The sequence below is a fragment of the Bradysia coprophila genome, unplaced genomic scaffold (assembly GCF_014529535.1).
Source record: "Bradysia coprophila strain Holo2 unplaced genomic scaffold, BU_Bcop_v1 contig_297, whole genome shotgun sequence".
Classification (NCBI taxonomy): domain Eukaryota; kingdom Metazoa; phylum Arthropoda; class Insecta; order Diptera; family Sciaridae; genus Bradysia; species Bradysia coprophila.
Genome location: NW_023503555.1, coordinates 7,470,396 through 7,490,456, shown reverse-complemented (window position 1 = coordinate 7,490,456; position 20,061 = coordinate 7,470,396). Strand labels below are relative to the sequence as shown.

General features: G+C 34.3%; 2 protein-coding genes across 2 annotated transcripts in view; one reads left to right on the top strand and one right to left on the bottom strand.

Moving 5' to 3' along the window:
* The first annotated feature begins 502 nt into the window (after positions 1-502).
* Positions 503-3,295, top strand: LOC119078983 (L-sorbose 1-dehydrogenase-like). The gene is made up of 3 exons (XM_037186733.1): positions 503-626; positions 1,296-2,479; positions 2,538-3,295. Exons 2-3 carry the CDS (start codon positions 1,312-1,314, stop codon positions 3,218-3,220), a joined length of 1,851 nt encoding a protein of 616 aa, XP_037042628.1. The 5' UTR covers positions 503-626; positions 1,296-1,311; the 3' UTR covers positions 3,221-3,295.
* A 5,807-nt stretch (positions 3,296-9,102) lies between these two features.
* LOC119078978 (exostosin-1) overlaps positions 9,103-20,061 on the bottom strand; it is a 79,761-nt gene continuing 68,802 nt past the window's right edge. The window contains exons 3-11 of the mRNA XM_037186730.1: positions 16,260-16,334; positions 14,929-15,055; positions 14,741-14,860; positions 14,418-14,672; positions 14,246-14,352; positions 14,003-14,183; positions 13,702-13,946; positions 12,725-12,796; positions 9,103-12,662 (exon numbers count right to left, since the gene is read on the bottom strand). Of these exons, the coding sequence (XP_037042625.1) occupies positions 12,554-12,662; positions 12,725-12,796; positions 13,702-13,946; positions 14,003-14,183; positions 14,246-14,352; positions 14,418-14,672; positions 14,741-14,860; positions 14,929-15,055; positions 16,260-16,334 (1,291 nt within the window). The 3' untranslated portion in view covers positions 9,103-12,553. The remainder of the gene's footprint in view (positions 12,663-12,724; positions 12,797-13,701; positions 13,947-14,002; positions 14,184-14,245; positions 14,353-14,417; positions 14,673-14,740; positions 14,861-14,928; positions 15,056-16,259; positions 16,335-20,061) is intronic.

The window sequence follows — 20,061 nt, the reverse complement described above, 5'->3', positions numbered from 1 at the left end:
AGCCTGCACTTCCCTTCAAAAACGATCGTTCTTGATAGCCTCGAAGTCAGTCTACGATTAGACTATAAATCCGAACAAAGACTTGGGCTGAAAAAAACAATTTCTTCTCAAAATCTAAACATTCTTGATTTGTTCTTTGTTATAATTCGTAAAGAATTATTAGAAATACGGAATATCAAAAATGCGAACCATATTTGAGTATTGCATTTCATATCAAAACACCACCACAACAACATAACATCATAACCAAAACACCTTTCTTCGTATAGAATTTCATTTTTACAACGCTTAGCAAAACAATAAACAAATTATTCTGATGATGGCGATGTAATCTTGTGATCGTGAGGTGAAGTTGGAAACAATTCTAAACGAGACGTTTAAGTTAAGCATAACAACAATTATTGGCGAACTATATCAGTGCGGACTTGTTTATCATAATATTAAAACAAACATCGATGTTGAGGACAGCGTTTCCGCTGTTGGATTCTAAAATGTTCACATTTTAATGACCGTATAAAAGACTGAGCAATGCATTGAATAAAGTTAGTTATCTCTAGAAACTCAACGAGCTTGTATTCTACTCAGTCTCCTAGCTCAGGAGAAACTATCTGAAGACTATAGTTTGGGTAAGAATTTTAATTCCCCGGCAAGACCGGAAAACTCTACTTAAAATTTGCTACTGTGAAACTTCTTTTAAAGATTAAACATCACTTAAAAGTGTGTTGTGGCAAACATCGTACACATCGCGTAGTTTAACATCCGTACTATAATGAGCGTAAAGCATGCTTATAATAAAAACAAATTTTATTCAAAAACGTGGGGTAAAGTTCACGGAGCCAAAACTTTACCTCAACTTTTTTAATAATAGTATATTACTTCCGAGGCTCCAAGTTGTGTATTTGTACTTGTCAAATAACAACTTGTAACCTCGTAAGTGCAATGCTTTACGTGATTAGGCAATGCGTTAAATGATGGAAATGACTTTACTTGCGTGTTTACCGACCTCGGTTACGCCTCGGTTTCGCACAAGAAGTGCCGTTTCCGTCATTTGTCCCATTGGTAAGTAATATACTATTTATCCGTTCAGTACAAATTTCGTAGAAAATCTGCATTTATTTACTTACTGTGTCAAAAACACTTAAATAGCTACGCTAAGGTGCCTCCTGAAACACGATTTTAATTAAAGTCAATATTATGTACGGTCCTGTCAACTGCCTTTCCCTCAAAGCGTTTACAAGTCGTCACGGACGACTTCCGTTTAGTATTCTATTGTAAACAGACGAATTTCCTTTCAGTATCACTGTCGTCACAATGTACAATGGAAAGACATTGCTGGTGGCTCTACTCTCAATCGCTTCTCACATAAAACGTGACAATGAGTCAAAAACGTTACTGGCGAAGACACAAGTGGCTGAGCCCGAGTATGACATCATAATTGTTGGAGCAGGATCGGCAGGATCTACGCTCGCCGGACGACTTTCTGAACAGAGCGATCTATCAATTTTATTAATGGAATACGGTGGTACAGAGTCGGTTGCCACTGACATCATAGCAGAACAAGTTATTTTGTCGACTCCTGACTCTAATAACACGTGGTATTACGAGCTGGAGCCACAAGGACAAAAATGTCTACCGAATAAGCATCAGCCGTGGTATTGGCAAGCTCATCGAGGCCTTGGTGGTGGTTCGACAATGAACAATATGGTCTACAATCGGGGAGATGTTCAACGAGATTATGAATGGGAATCTATGTATGGCGCAAAAGGTTGGTCATTTCGGGATTTTTTGCCATATTTCGTTAAATCGGAAGATAATCGTGATCCGAGAGTGGTAAGGCGAAACAGATGTTTTCACGGAAAAGGTGGTCCTTTGACAGTTGAAACTAGTCCAGACCCAACACCACAAACCGCGGCGTTCATTGAAGCGATTGAATCGTTGGGCTATCAAAGAACCGATTTTAACGGACCGAATCCTATTGGTATAAGTAATATGCAACGGACAATGCGCGACGGCCGACGATGCTCAACAGTAAAAGCATTTCTTGAACCAGCAATTAATCGATCAAATTTACATGTTTTAACTGAGGCATTTGCTACAAAAATTCTATTTGATCGTAAAAAACGGGCGACAAGTGTTGTATATCGGCAGGGAAGCCAATATCATACTGTAAAAGCGCGCAAAGAAATTATACTATCCGCAGGAACTGTTGGTTCAGCAAAGTTGTTGTTGGCATCCGGTGTTGGTCCAGCTAAACATTTGCGAGATCTCGACATTGACATTGTGGCTGACTTAGCCGGAGTAGGTCAAGGCATTCAAGATCATGTACGATTCGACGGCTTTCATTTTATTGCTAACGAACCAGATATGACCACCGACGATGCCTTGTTAACATTAACCAATCTACAGAATTATTTCGAAAATAGCCGTGGCCCGCTAACACTAATGAATTGGGCAATGTTCAACTTTAAAACGAGTGCAGGTAAAATGTTCATTTGAATTAATTTCGTTGCCATATCACTAATATATTTGTATATTAGGCGACGACAACGAAGATTGGGCTGATGGTGTTATGTATTGGGAACCGCCCCAACTGATTGATAATAATGTAGTTGAACCTGATCCCAGACACAAAACTGAATTTGGTATCCGTGGTGACATTCTTCGTCCGAAAAGTAGAGGATACATCGAATTAAGGTCTAAGAATCCCGACGATCCACCGATCATCGATCCAAAATATTTAACTGAAAAATCCGACGTTGATGTATTTGTCGAAGTTTTGAAAATGCAACTGAAAATCATCAACACACCTTGCTTCCGAAATCTAAACATGACAATGTATCGTGTGCCTGAACTGGACAAGTGCTGTGGCAAATTCCTCCCGAAAAAATTCAAGGATATGGATCCCTATACGATCAAGTACAGTGATGAGTTTTTACGCTGTGCAGTATTGACGTACTTTACAGTAGATCATCATTATGTCGGAAGTTGCCGAATCGGCGAAAAAACAGATCATATGGCAGTTGTGAACAATCGACTAGAAGTTTTGGGTGGTGTGAAGGGACTTCGTGTCGTTGATGCATCGATCATTCCGTTTGTACCGAGTGGAAACACAAATGCACCAGTAATTGCTGTTGCTGAAAAAGCAGCAGATATTATCAAAGAAGACCATTTTGCCGCTGTTATCAAACCCAAACTACCATCCGGTTGCTCGTGGTCGTAATAATTACTTTAATCCATCTGTACTCCCTTTAGTTCAATAAATAAATGCAACGAAAAAATAACTGAATTTCGTTTGGCGGCTGTGGAAAGGGTAAAAAATGGAGGTCGTACTTTGGATACAAAATTAGTTTTTTTTAGAAAAATCGGTGCATTTTAGAGTCACACCGTAGAATTTTGTTTTGCTTAGAACTATGGCTTGTGTCGTTTAAAAATAACTTAAGAGAAATTGGCCCGAGTAAAGAGTAATTATAACCTATCCTGTTACAGACGGCATGCATTATGAACGGATTTATTACTTCCGTCGATCTGTTGATTTCAAATCTTGTACTTCAATTTGTACTTTTAACATGCATTTTAAAGGACCATATATTACCCAGAGCTTGTCATTATTTATGTTGTCGTTATCGATAACAGATGAATAGCCGTTAAACCATTCTGTGTGTAACGTTGTGATAATAGGTTTCACTGGTGCCACTTTGACAATCGTTTCGTACTAAGAAAAGGGACAAAAAGAAGAAGTGGATATAGCATCATAGTACAGTGACTTTTGTGTCAATAAAGATAATCAGTTTTACTGATACTAGACAGTTTGCGCAAATGCCGTATAATTCCCTTGACTGAAAGTCAGCGTATAACGGTCAAAAATGGGTAAAATGGGTAAAATGGGTCCGTCACTATTTTGTTGAATGAAAATAAGGCTCCGTACCGCAAACAATTTTTTTTAGAGAGAAAATGGAAAACTAATAAATGTTTGTGAACACGATAGAGCGTATAATTTCAAATCAATTTTCAAAGAAGCGCATTTTGATTCTACTGGTCAATTTTAAAAATGAGGATAATCGGTCTGCAGTGGTCTGTTTGAAATGTGGAATTGAAGTCAGTAAATAAATTGCTGATTATTTATGAAAATAACTGAAAAATTCCTGAAAAATATCCTCACAATTCCTATGTTCTAGAGAAATGAAGAGATGGAAGTGGTGGGTAGGGAATTGTTTTCATTTACTTTCCTCATTTTTCCTCATGCAAGCAAGAAATCACTGAGATCCCATTGAAAAGTGAGCTATAATAAAATTTCTGTAAAACATGCTGCATTACTTCCTGCAATCAAATGCCTTAGAAGGACAAGAAATTTTTTTCTCACCCACTACGTTTACCACTTCATTTCATTAGAACTTTACGATTGTAAAGGCTTTTCATGTTTTTTTTTTATTCTAGACGCTTCGAATTTTTAAGATTTCATAACATACTCAACTCATGTTGAAATAAATTTGAGAACCACCTGACTGATACCTTACAAGTTGGGATTTATAAGTTGACTTACTTATACTTACTTACTTACTCACTTACTTACTTACTGCGCAAACAGTCCACTACTGTACAAACGTGCTACATTAAGTATTCCTCCAGATATTACACAAATTCTTGTCCAAATACTGACGTCGACTGTAACGATTTTATTTAAGTTTCGAACAATAATATCCATTATACTTGAGTGGTGACATGGCAGCAACGGTAGCACTGATGCTAATGGAACCATCCCATCTCTCGAGTGTAACCTATATGCATCAATCTCTCAGGAAGAGAGTCTTCCCTAGGGGCGGAGGAACGATATTACCTCCCTATTGAAGTTATTAAAATATGTTTTACATTTATATTATATGCATCAGCTAGGAGAGGGAATTCGGGTTTATGTTTCCATCGACACGTAAAATGTCCAAATAATCACTCTGTCGAGTCATGATCTTTGGTTTAGGATCACAATCTCCCACTCGTCAAAATAAACATTTTGGACAGATACCAAGTTGACATTTCACTCAATCTAAATGAGTGTCAACAAAACATGTCTAAAATGTCAAATTTGGGTTCAACCGTCTTCGTGATCAGCTCAGAAGTGTCTTGTCTTAACCTGTTCTTTCAGATTGATTTGTGAAAAATTGAAAGGCGGGTAAGGCAAAAAAGGTTTCGCTTTTTTTTCATTTGTTTTTTTTATTTAATAACATATTTTTGCTATCCTCCGGTTTCAGAAAATAACAAAACAATATTTACAATACTTTTGATGAGACTAGATCACAAAAGTTTATAATTTCTTATCATTTACAAATGTATAACACAAATGGGCTTATAGGTTAACACTGCGCTCAGATTTGCAGGAACTAAAACATACAAATAGTCGAAACTAAAAATGGCTCAAATTGACATTTATAGTTTTTTTTTATGAATAATTCAGAATTTATTCTGGCTTTTTAGTTAAATTTTTAATTTTTCCTCAATTTTTTCTTTCATCAAAAAAATCATTTTATCTTTTATGACATGCGCGCATATTGGACTGTTCTCTTATATTTTTGCTTTAGCTTTATAAACGGTTTGCTGTTATAATAATTTCTATAATAAATCCGTCGAGATACATTGTTATTGAACGGCAATCTATCTAGAAGTAGAGCTGGTATTTTGATATGAAAATCGTTAAGTGATTTTGGAGCGACAGATTCGCTCTTTTTTGTTTCCTATTTATTTTGTCAATTCAGTTTACGATTGGAAATAGTTTTTTCGGACACATAACAATGTCAACCCTTTCATTCTCTTTATAGTTCCAATTCCTAATAAAAAGTGTTCCCATAGATTGGTCTCGGCGATGATGCCAAAAATTAACGAAGAGCTCCAGATAGGACTCTTACATATTATAGAAAAACTGTGGGATTGATAAAACAAATGATGTTTTCAACAAAAGAAGTAATAGATTAAGTCATTTTCAACACCGCATTGTGCGTTGGGTGAATTTTGATAATTCGGCTTCGGCACGGATCGGTAAACTTCACACAAGCAGTACAATTTCCACTAGTCGCCCCATTGATAAGTAATGTACTATTACATGCTAGCGGACACTTTCTTACTGTCATAAAAGGGACTTAAAGTGATTTTTTGTGAAATTTGTTTCATGGTGAACTTCTGTAGGAACTGCTCTTTTGAAGAGGATCTATAGAGATATTTAAATGGGCAGCGTCAAACATTTCCAACGATTACACAAATTACTACGTTTATAACACGCCGCGAGTGATTTGATTATTTTTTTTTAAACTTTTTTATGTACAGTTTTACGGTGTTCTGGTTGTTGTTTTAGAAAAGATATGTGGATGGTAAAGTTTACGTGTGTCTACTAGAGTATAGTTGTTAGTATTTAATTTAATTTCATGTTAGAGAGAAATGATTTCCAAAAGATTTCCAACGGAAAGTTTTTCTTGGTTTGTTATCTTGCAAAAATGGTTTGATTTAGTTAGAATTAGGTATACAGTTTGTCTTAAAAAAAAACCGAAAATGATAAAATTTTGTGTGTAAAGTGTGTAAAATTGTATCTTGTCTTTGTATATATCAATGTTGTATATAAATCGCCTATGAAAAAATTGTCTTGTGTAAATTATTAATTGTTTTGTGTCAGTGTTTACCATTATTATTTATTATAATTATTTAAATACGTTTTCTTCTTTGTATTGTATTGTAGCCTCTTCTCATCATCGGTTTAAAAAAGCTCTAAGATTTTCCTTTTAATATTCATAATGATTGATTTCATTGATTTTCTTCTTCATCAAAACTGTGTGTTTTTATGGTCGCATATTTATTGGGCAAATGAATTCCATTTTATTTTTCAATTATTTTCACATTTTCCAGTATCGAGATAGAACAAAAATTCGTAACAGACCGAGGCATTCAGTTAATTTTTATGTATTACCGCGAACTAGAGTGCGTAAATTAAACGTTTTTGAAAGTCTTACTGTCGTGCAAAATACTTATTAATGACGCTTTTAGACATTATGATGCTATGTTGCATAAAAAACTCTTTTCGCAACTCAGTAACGAAAAGTAAAATTTTTGAGAAAAACGTTATTTGCAACTCGATGATAAATATATTTTTAGGCGCATGTTGTGCTTTGTCAAACTCTGCCTGCGGCCAAAAAAAGCATTTATCACTCAGTTGCAGAAAGACCTCGGCTTCGCCTTGGGTTGAAAATTCTCACATCTACTTATGTTGCACAAAATTTCGTTTAGTGCACTTGTTTTTTGTTTGTATTTGCAATAGTTCGAGAAGAAAACTGTTCAAACTGACTGCATAAAATGTCGCCAAAGAAATCGAACCCAGAATAGACATGCGTTGACTATTTTTGGGAAAACATTTTCCCGTCTTTTCTTCAATTTTTCCACATTTTCTTAGATTTTCCCATATTTTCTTTAATTTTCTCAGAAATGAGTTTTGGAAATATTTGAATTTTTTTTGGAAAATTAGGGAAAATGTGGAATATAAGGAAAAATGTTTTCCTAAAAATAGTCCTGACAAAAAATAGTCCTGCTGTGAATCAACATTTAGTATGAAGGACATGAATTGCGTCACGGTTTCGTGTCCTTCTTTGCAATTAAGAGAAGCTTCTATTTTCCTCAGCTGTTACCAGCAGCTAAAATTGAAGACAAGGCACAATCAACGGCAGTAAGTCTTATTTTATTAAAGTAACACTCTGGAATTCTAATAAGAATTAGGTTGGTTCTAAGTTTGAAAATAAAGGGAAACTAAGAAGAAGAGCTGTCGGATCCGGCATTAAATCGAAGAAACAAGTCGATAACAAAAATTTTTAAAATGAATGCAGCTCTAGTAACACAAGTATTTAGTGTCAAACGGCAGGGGACCTCGGAATATGGTGGAAAATTAAATCAGTAAGATCAGTACTTGTGACATCAGTGACATATACTGTCGTAATTTGCATCTCTTATGAAAATTTCAAAAAATAGACTTCCCTAGTCCCTCGTATAAATTACGGTGGTATGCTATACTGATCATGAACCATATTGAGTGTGCACTTATTTTCTGGAAATATTTTTTGGAAGAGCATTTTCCCATATTTTCCTAGATTTTTCCATGAATTTTTAATAATTTTCTCAAAAATATTTTCAGAAATTTTCCACATTTCCAGAATTTTCTAGATTTTTCAGAATTTTCCCAAAAAATATTTATGTTAAAATCTAGGAAAATATGGGAAAAGATAGAAACTGCTTTTATTGCCAATATTTTGAATGTTGCGAATTGGCAACGGTCCTGGAATTCCTAAGTTACGAAGGCCGGTAGTCCGTGTGCTTATTAGGAACTGACGTGTGAGCGAGGTCAGAGACCTCTGTGGGAGAGAAATTTCTTAAAATGCATACAGTTTGACTCTATGCTCTCGGTCTAGTATTTTTGTTACAAGTTTCTTCTACTAAAAATGTCTCCTCTCGATTGAGGGACTGATTGCCCGAACTCATGAACTTCCGTTAATGTTTTTGAAAGGAACTTCTGTTTTCAATTCAACAAAATCTGAAATTGATTTTACGGATTATACGAAATAATTTTTCAAGTTTGTGTTTTGCTGTTTAAGTCATTTGCCCTTGTGTCTTAATCGCTAGTCATGTAATTCTACAAAAAGTATTGCCATTTTGCATAATGTTTTATATTTCATCTTCGTCTACTTCGTCAATCTTTCAGATCAAATTTTATTAAAAAATATTTTCCATTTTCTTTTTTATCAAAAAATTTTCAATAATTAACTCTAAAACTTTTCATTTTCCATATTTTTCATTATTCATTTTGTTCGTTAGAAATTATTACTCAAAAAGCACCATCATAAATGTGTAATGTACGAATGTTTAAAAAAAAACAAGTCTACTGTATCTCATTCACATAAAAGCAAAAATGTGGAATGAATTGAATATATATATAGTGGTAGCAAAGATACAAAGAAAAAACTGTCAGTTTAGTTGTCTGGTTACTGTTAACGTAATAAAATTTTCATTCAACAATTGTATTTTCTTTTCAATTTTCAATTCAAAGTCAAAAATTTCACTTAACATCTAGATTTTTCTTTCTTGTTTATTTCTTTAGATATAATTTTTAGCTACAGGTTTTTTGTTTTAATAATATCTCAATTGATTTACTTCTTCGGGGATATAATTTATTGACTTGTTCTACATTCTACTTATTATTTACACTGATAGATTTTGATATTTTTCTGTTTTCTTTATTTATTGTTACTAGATATAAGTTTCCATTCAAATTTATGTCACCATTTTTATTTGGTATACGCGTAACGTTAACACAAATTGTTTTTTTTTTCCTTTTTTTTTGTTTTCATTGCAAACAATTAAAAAATAATTTTTTTAGATTTCATTTCACTTATTTGTTTCTTCATTTATCAAATTTATTAGATCGGCAAAAATACTAAAAATTTTCTTCTTCTCTCCCTCCCATTTTATAGCCGATGATTAGTTTATTATATAAATAATCTGTGTTCAAAAATTATAGTCCAAATCGAGTCTTTTTTTATTAAAATTACATTTATAATTATCTTTACATTTTATTCACTTTTACAGTAAAGTTATGAAACGAATTGAACACTCATATTCTAGAGAATTTTTTTACTTTTGACTCACACTTGATTGTCAGCGAATTATTCAAATTTGACGCACAATTTAAATTTTCTTTTTGCAGAATTCAAATTTGGCGCCAAATTAGAATAAAGTGATCTTAAAAATTCTCAGTGCAAATAATCCACAAGCACCACTAGCTACGCTAGCCGCACATAGTGACGAGAAGGAGACCATTTACATTTTGCTCAATTTGGCGAAAAATATGTCATCATGGCTTTACGGTTAAAAATCGATTTTAAGAAAGTGTAAGCTATAAATTGACATTTAAGTCGTAAGGTTCTGTTTGAAAAAGAATTTCTAGTAGCATGTAGAGCTACTAAAACTCTACGAAACAGCTGTTGGTCCACGAGGTGCCCTTGCCGAACATCGAAAGTTTGATTTTCGGATTTTTACCAATATTGTTTGACACACAAATGAGTATGTTTAGCTTGTGGTATGAGATTGGACAGGAGGTCGAGCACTATCAGCACACTAGACATCCCTGGGGTATTAGTTCATCCTTGACCACTTTTTCGAAGTTTTTTTGAATAGACCACTAGGTGCATTTAGGTGGTCAGATATGTCGGTGCAGACAATGTATTCGGAGCTAACGGGTCAAGGACACCTTGGGCAGTAAGTGCACAACATATTCTACGACAATTAATTGGCAAAACTAATGCTTGTTGTTTTCGCTGCAAACAGGGAATACCAAAGCGTACCCTTAACAACAAAGTCTCTGGAAAATGAGTAGAGATTGTTTCGTAACTCGCCTGTACTTCTTTCGCATTGATACGAACATTACAAATTTATTTTCACTTTTTTTTCTCTTTATTTTCTATCCATTTATTGTTTTTTGATTATGTTTAATGTTTATTATTAATTATTTTTGAAACAAATATTGCAACAGTTCCATTCCGCCAGATAATACAAATTCTATTTTAACAAAAATCACTTCAATTTCTTACTTGTATTCCTCTACTTGTTCTAATCGCTCAAATAAATAATTTGTTTATGTTTTCTCACTCTAAAACTCTCTTCAATTTGTGTAGTTGCAATTTTAGTTGAAAAAAAAACTGTCTGAACCTCAAATATATTACTAAACAAGATAAGGCTTTTTATTCGAATTGATAAAACCCGTCAACAAAAGGTAATCTCCATATCAATTCATTTTCAATGAGTCGCAGTGAGTCCCAATTTTCGTGTGATCCTAACTAAACTCAAAAACTCCTTCTACCGACTATATAAAAGACTCAACGGTTTTTGTTAAATGCGAATCGAATTACGTAATTCTGAATTTATTAACGGCAGAGCCGTATCTCAATTATGATGTTAACAATTATTTATCGACATAATGTTTATCGCTCAAAAATTGTGTCTATAAATATCGTATATGCATAACGTGGCGATTATTTTTATCAGCTAAAATCAGGATATTTTATGGCAGCTTTATGGTATAAAAGAAATATTGCAAAAAATTATGGCAAACATTTTTATGGTCAATTTTGTCGTGTTTTTCTATTTTATTGAAGCAGACCGTGTCTATTGTCATATGCTAACTCAACTATTACACGCTGACTTCCTTTCTGTGACGCCAGTGTTTCACTTATCGTTGACACGATCAAATAGGAACTTCAGATGCTTAAGAAACTTATGTTCTTTAAAGATTTGTACTAATTAGCCACAAAGATAGCAAAATGGGACGGTAGACAAGAACTGGAAAAAAGTTGAGACATAATCCGTAATCCAGATTCTTCCATCAATAAATTTTGTCAATTTTATCGTAATCGAATCAGTTTTTTTTAAATGTTTAGAAGATGAAGATGATAAATAACTGTGTCGTACCCTCCGATCAGCAACTTATCGACCATTCGATGCATACATTTTTAGTAAAACAAATCGTCAAAAAATCAGTTAATTCAAAAACTTCTATCAAAAGTTAACAAAATCATCTGTTCATTGATCAAAACATTTCCGCAAATTATTTCAGTCATTATGAAGTCGTTATTCACACTTGAAGGGGCTCTATTTAGAAAAACATTTTCTTAAATTTTCCAACATTTTCCAATTTCCTGCCTCCAAGAATAGTAGTACGTAAAATATCACTCATCTGTTATCGACATAACCGATTGAAATAAACGATAGTCGCTGTATAGTGTGGCTTTATATGGCAGAATAGATGTTGTTACTAGCGAAGTACCAGATTTTATATCAATCAATTGAAAACATACTCCAATCAGAAGAAGTAATAGATTCGGCAGTTTTTGTTTTTGTTTTTGTCGTCTGTGAAAAGGCTATTTTTGATTTTTTTTGCACAACTTTGGAGGGCTACTTAGAAGCCACAGTAAGAAAGTTCACCGTTCAATAAATCATAGTCATATGTCATAGTCATAGCATAAAAGAACCAGGACATATTTTTGTGAAACTGATTCTTGAAATTCTAGATAATTCTCGAAATTTTTGAAATTTTCGAAGATAGATCCTGACAAGACCATTGATCTTCCTAGCACCAAGTTTTTCCTATTTCGTCTGTTCAATGTTCACCTTGATTCTACCTCCCCATTCGTTTTAATCTTTGAAACTGACCCGATAAAAATCTCAAATTGACTCACTACTGAACTAGATTTAAAATTGTCAATGCAACGTAAACGAGAGAGCCTTTTCATGAATGTCTAGTGTATATGGATTCGCTTTTTATAACAAACTAACTGTATGGCATTAAATGCAACCGGATGCAATGTATAGTTTTTCATTCGCAGTAATAAATTAAAAGTAGTTTGGCTTATCGTCTGTCTTCGCTATAATAGAAACGTAAATTGAGAAAACATAAAAAATAAAATTAAATAGAAAAATAGAATTTCTTTTTATTGTAAAAATTTCCATTTCTTTGTGTTACTTAAAATCATTACAAAAGGCGCTAGCTAAGAACTAATTCAATTTGTCGATACTTTTTTCTTAAATTAGATACGGAATCGCGGTACAGTACCGGATCTAGACGGAGATTAGAACGTAGTAATGGCATGTAACTGGAAAAATTACAATTTTTTATCAAACAGTGTTTTCGCTAAATGAAGAAAGAAAAACTTACCCAAAAACGGCTGCGAATGTGTTCAGACAACTTTGTCTTTGAATAAAATGGTCAGGATCATTCCATGGACTTCTGAAATATGTTTTAAAGAATTTTTTGTAAAAGATCACTCGAAAGATTTGTCGTAATGCTCGGAACTTGATTATAGATCTACTTCATTTGGGATTAAATTTTTAGGTCCGTATGGGATTACTTTGCATTTGTTAGGGACGGTCATTTCAAATAATTCAAATAGTGCCTTCCTACGCTCAGTAAAGTGTTCACATCAAAAGAGAAATTTAATTTTGCCAGTTCGAAATGAAAGTAATCCCCTGCGGGATTAAATTTTAATTCCAAAAAAGATTCTGTCCCTGAAAAATTCAAATCTAGATCCATATTTCTATCTGTGCTCCCATGCGTCACTGTTAACTTCGGTGCTATAGAGAATGATGGCTTTATCGTTAAACTGTCCGAGTCAAAAGAAAAAGTTTGATATGGCACCTACCGAGAGTATTGATTTTGTATATCTACGCCGTTTTTAAGAGAAAAAGAAAACGGGCGGTCAAAACGAGTCCAAATTTCAAAACAAAAATTTCCATTCAAAGGACTGTAGTGGCAGAACAGTTAAACAAATTAAAAGCTCGAATATTGGAAAGACACTTCAAACTTTGAAAATCATCATCTGCTATCGGCAGCGACGACTAAGGTCTGGCAAATGACAAAGATCTGTTCAATGTAACCTAATACATGAAACGGTCGGTTGAAACTAATGAAGTAATAGATTTAGTATCAAAATATAAATGATGATGTGAACAGATGAAGTAATAGATTTATACATTACAGTGCGATGTGCTTGGAATAGAGTAATGATCATCAAATGAAAAGAATGAACCACTGTCCTTTTACAGCCGGACAGCAAGACAGCAAAGGATGCGGATGTTCAGTTTGCGACAAACACACATTCTCATCTACGGTTAACATAAACGCAAATTACTCACCTCCCGCTCTCTCGATCCTTGTAACCCTTCCGTTGCGTTACTTTTATCGGTGGTTTTCGTGTTACGTGCGACACCAGCAAATTCATTAAAATGTCTTCGCAGTTGGATGATTGCTGCACCGTTTTGAGTAGAAGCAACGACAGCCAATTGGTGTACACATAATTGTAATAACGATGATAAAAGGCAGCACCCGTCAATACAATCGAGTAGTAATTTGTCCACTTGGATGTGTAGCCCCAGGCATTCTGTGACGGTATCAAATCAAAAATAATATTCCAACCAACGAGTAGAAACCACAAACCTTTGTGTCATCCCAAAAGTGGGCTCGCGCTGGATAACCAACGATTCGATCGGGAAAGTCGCGCCACACTCGATATGCAAAATCTAATTCGTCTGTATTCAGTATGGCATCTTCGTCTAATGACAACACTGCGTCGGTTTGGATAAGCGGATGTGGATAAAATCTTTGGGATATTGTAGGCCTGCGAAAACACATTAAGAGTTTAGCATTGTGTATACGTGTGGTACGAACGCTTCTACCGACCGTTCATCATTTACAATTGAAGATACGATATGCAGTGGAATGGACCCAGTGTTAGGCCATTTTTTCTTCGATGGAATCGGGCGATCCGAAGCCCATATTATGATTAACTGGAATGGAGAATTCAATTTGAACATTTCAATTTGAACATATTTGATGGATCAGTTGCACTCACTCTATCTACAAATTGACTCTTAGTAATACTTTTGACTAGTCTGTACAGTGCCGAGCTGGGCGTTAGCTGAACACCGATTTGAACAAATATAACAGCTGTAAAATTATGGCCAGGTTCATGGCCAAGAATGTCTAATAAATACGGCATATTTCTACAGGAATCCGTGTATGTAGGAAGTGTTAAAAGTGCACCGGGTGATGTATTCCATATCAGTCCGTTACGTTGTGGATAATCCGGCAGGCGTTCACGGATTATCTACGCAAGGAGAGTAAAAAAAATATTATTTCAATTCCTGCTCCACGTTCACAACATTCAACGCTCACCTCAAATGTGGTGAAAACAATTTTCTCAATCGATCCAAAGTATCGTTCCCACAGAACCTGCGTTTGTTGACGCAACGCAAGTATTCGGGTTGCGGGAACAGAACGTACTATTTCAGGTACCTGGTAAGTAATCAGAAAAAATTGTGCATTGAGCTCGCTTTGTGTTATCGAACTCAAATTGAATATACCTGCAACAGCAATCTCTCATCGGCCCAAATTGCTGCCTGCTTCCAATCAATTTTCGATTGAAATGGAAGTACCCACGAATTTGACAATAGCACGGGAATGCATCCCGCTTGCAGAGCCTCTAAAAATCTGCAATGTAATGGGTCGTTAGAAATGTTTTTATATTGGAACTATCTTAAAATGATTTCAATAGTCCAGCCGATCATAATCTTAGCGTATGCAAGTGTAATCGCCTAATATAGCATAGAAAAGTTTGTTAAAACAAATGAAGTAAAAGATTGGGCATTCTCATGAAAATATTCCAATGAACGTAACATGAACTTAATCGTCTTCAGTTAAAATGCTTAGAGTCGAACCTTGCTGCCCTAATTTTTATATGAAAATAGTGAAGACTACTGCACGTTTTCTACTTGACCCCGGATACAGGTCTTTCTATGGTTTGTTTAGAGACCTCACTAACAGACGTTTAGAGCACACAACAAGTTGAGCTTGGACTAACGGCTTAACGTGACTTCAAATCTCGCCTCGAAGTATGCAAATACTCTACGAGATAAAGTTAGGCTCGCCTTAAAGTTAGGCTGAATTGATAGCTCGCCTTAGTGTAGGCTAGACATAATGTACTCAAATTTATCGTATTTGGGTTACATCATACCAAATATTGAGTTTGTACATCGCTCATATTTCCGCATGGAGGCATGAGAATCTATTTTTACCATGAAGTCATGATGACAATGATTTGTTTGTTTGTCTGTCTATAGGAAAATCCTAGACGGAAAATCACAGAAACTTAAAACTTGGCACACCGTGCGCTGAGGAAAAGTTAGGAACATAATTGTATTTAGCGCGTGAATTTTTGTTTGTCCGTTTCCGTCGTGGATGTATTCTTTAAACGGAGCATGTTTTTGAAAGAAAGAAAGAAAAGCTTACTTTTACCGCGTGACAATATGTAATATGACATTTTCTTGTCATTATAGCAATCCCGAGCAAAGACGGGGATAATATAAACGTAAAATTAAACCTCAAAGTATCTGACAAACAGTTTCAAGCGGGTATGCCTTCCTGCAAAACGCTAATTATACGTTATGATCAAATTATCGGACGAAACGGTTCGATGGCTTTTCCAAATTATGATTTAACGAATAAAAATATATATTTCAGCTTCACAACAAAGGTTTTATTGGCTACAAATGAATGTTAATTAAAATCGATAATTAAACTTAATTTGCGAATACGAAAATTTATTTTATCGGAAAATGGAAAATCGAAACCGACTGAAATACAAAGCCAATACCCAAAAACTCATAAATGGTTAAACATAATGGTTATTTTATACCTGAATGAACCTAATCGACGACCCCTCGGCACCAAACAAAAAGTTGAATTCTGCAAAAGTGTTTCGTAGTCGTATCTGAAATAATAAAATAAAAAAAAAATTGTAAAAATTGAATCATCAATTCGAATGCTGTTTATGTGTATGAATGCGGAAATTGATCGTATAATGATTTTGAATAATAAAAGCGTCATTTAAAGTTCGATTTACTACGTTCGGGCGGGGTTGGGAAAAAAGGCTTATTTATTAGACTCGACTATCTCCCGGTGTGGAAAATTTATTTTCAAACTTTTATTACATTTTTCCCGGGGGATCAAAGGCATTTAGAACACTCGAAATTAAAATAAAATAATTTTTTTTTCTCGCAGCAGTTTGCATGTCGTTTCGTGAGTTTACTTTTGCCATTAATTAAGTCACCTCTACGACTATATTGAAGCATGTAAAAGCAGTCTATACTTTTAACTGTACGTACATAATGTACGTATGCTGTATACTATAACCCATAATGTTTTTCAAAAAGAGTAGATTTTGAGTGGATTTAAATGCTGTTAAGTAATAAAATAAACTGACGTGAAGCACAATATTAACAATCGAGGGATGCATGAGAAGTTAAGCTTTAAATAAGCTTGCGAGTGGTAATGAGGCATTTTTTTCTGGATACGGTTGCGAGATAGGTATTTAGGCAAAAGTGGCGAAATAGATTTTTCTTAGTTTGATAATTACATATCGTGGGGGGACAAAAACACATAATTTCGCAACGTGTTGCATACAACGTTTTATGTAATTTCATCACAAAATGCACTTTTTCATGCAACATTCAACAAAAGGAACACTTTGTGACTGAATTGCATTTTTTTGAAATTTCTTAGTGTGAACAGTCTTGCGTCACGGCCCTTCACTAACGTAGTGACATGATAGTTATTTATGCCACCGAGTGATAAATGTATTTTTGGTACTAGTTGTGTAGATTGTCACGCAGGCCTGACAATGACAGTACTAGTCGTGTTTTACTTTTCGTCACCGAGTTGAGAGTATTATTTATGTGGCAGTGTGATACAAACACTGGATATCTTATCGTAATTGACGAATGAAGTCGAAACGAAAACGTGGCGAGAGGGAAACAACTTCCAGATTAACATGATTAGCCTGTGATCAACATAATGACTAGTCAGCGATTATCCAGGGAAATTATCGCAATTTTGCAATGAATCGTGAAAATGTAATGACCGATTAACACTCCTTTCTCACAGAAAACATGTAGCTTACCATGATTAACCACGTTAATTAGAAAAGAATTCGACCCAAACGTGCTTGCAACTTTAATGGGTTGATCAATGATCATCTGTTATCGATAACAATAAATTTGTAAAATAGCCGATGAGCAGTCATTAATTTGGCTTTATAGAGTATGTTAAAAATAATGAAGTAAAAGATTTTCTTTGATATTATTATGTGATTCTTTGATCAGACGAAGTAACAGATTTAAAAGAACATATCGTCGCGTACCGAAAGCACTACTATCGAGGTCAATATTACCCCGTTTCGATCTAAATTTTTTGAGGTCGTAAAAAGTCCATTTCAAAACAAGTTATGCTATTCGTTCCACTGGCGATATTCACATAACTAAAGATTACTATCAGAACGATAACTGTTCGATTCGTTCGATCAGTTCTTTGGATGTCTTATCAAGTGTTAGTGAATCAATCCTGTAAAAGGAGTCACTGGTTCTGATTTGAAAGAGATTAAATAATCAGATTAGACATCACTTAACGATTTGAATGATATTTTTCATTAATCATAATTTGATTTCATATCTTGTTGATTAATGTTCGTTTTCATTATTTTATTTAAAATGCAGTTCAGTCGCATGAATGGATTGTACGTACAGGAAACATCTCCCTGGTATCATCCTAACTTACCATACAATAGACAAAAATGAAAAATTTCCCAAAAACGTCGCTCACAAGCTGTTTAACAATCAGATTTTCTTAAAATTAGAAAGTCTAGGTATGCGCTCAGACAAATATTAATATCCAACAATCAACCATAAAATGCACAGGCATCTGAAGAGAGAAATTGAGGAATCCATCTCGAAATAAAAACACACAACAAGCACGTATAATGAATAAGATTTCCTTGTTGATCAGTAGGATCAACAAATAAAAAATGTCGCAGAGAGATAAGACATTTTTCAAGGAAATTGCTTATAAAAATATTCTTATAAAATGATTTATGGTTGACAAAATATCGAATGTAGAAAGAAGAAGTACAAACACAAAGCACATAGCGATAGTGTAATGTGTATTGTGGATAGGAGGAATGTATCATTATTTGAATTCTTCTGTCTTTAACTGCATAGAAAGAAATAAAAATTGTGAAGAGATAATAAAATGGCAAAGACTTTTCAATATATACCCATTACGAGTCACAAGTAGCAACGAACTTTTATTGCCGTTCACAAAATTAGAATTTTATTTGCATAATATCAGAAATGGATGTTCAAGGATCGAATGACCCGAAGACGATATCCATCCATCCGTATCCATCAACGGTTTGGGTCGTTAATAATCCAGTTGTATGTGTGTGTGTGTCTGTTTGGTTTGTGGTTCGAACAGAATGGAAATATTTTTAATTTGTTTAGTTTTAATGAAATTCGTTTCGAAAAGTTTTATTTTTAAATTAGTTTTTGCTAATTAACGTATCATCATCTGCTTGACGATTTTTTTTCCTCCACTCTAGCTTTACGGGCGATAATAAGATTAAGACCATCAAGACTGTTGATTCTGGACGATAAATTTAATTGCATTTGTAATTATACGGACTGGGCTTGGGTAAATAGAATTTCGTTGGTGTACATTTCGTTTAAAATAACAAAAAGAAAATGAAAATAAAGAAAATCTCGTAAAATTCGTAAATCTAAGAAGAGTGTTTCACAGGGACTATTTTTGGGAAAACATTTTCCGAAATTTTCTCAAATTTTCCTAAGGTTTTCCATATGTTTTCCATCAATTTTCCAAAAGAAAAAAAATGGGAAAATTTGCGAAAATACAGTCAGGGGCAGTGAAATTTCAGTATGAACAATCAAAACTGTTTACACGAGTTTATACAGTTTACCCACAACTGAACGCGCGTGTGTGGTAGCTTCAACCGTAGAAACAGTTTCGATTGTATGTGTTATGTGTGGATCAGATGAAAAATAGCTGAAGCAAATTCATGTATACAAAAATCAAAATTCGAGAAAATGTTTTTACAAAAAATAGTCGCTGGTCTTTCAACAGTGGCACCCGTGGTACCATAAGGTGTGAATACCTACATTCACTGATAAATTACTCGAAAAATTGTTTTGAATTTATCAAGTTAATTTCCCAATTTTATTTAGTTGCGCTGACATGGGCGTTACGGAACATGACACTCCACCATCTGCGTGACTATTTTTAACCACGAAATTTCTAGAAAATATCCTGAATAGTAGATTGACAAAAAGTATCGATACCACCAGAACAACATAGGTGCCTCTGCACGGTGTGCCTTAACCAACTTTAAATGGAAGTGTCGCACCACATCGGATTTTTTTTGCTAATTCAATAGGGGGAGGTAGACTGGTTACAAAAATAGCAATAATAAGAAAAACGGCTGGGAGAATTTTTTTTGCGACCACTTTGAAGTCATTTTTCCATACATTTTCATGTATTTTATGAAAATGACAAAAATGTTTTTTTCGCCAAAATACTCATTCACAATTTTTATCATTAAAAAACATTATTTTTAGCAAAAAATTCTTCTACAGTATGCATCTAAACATTGA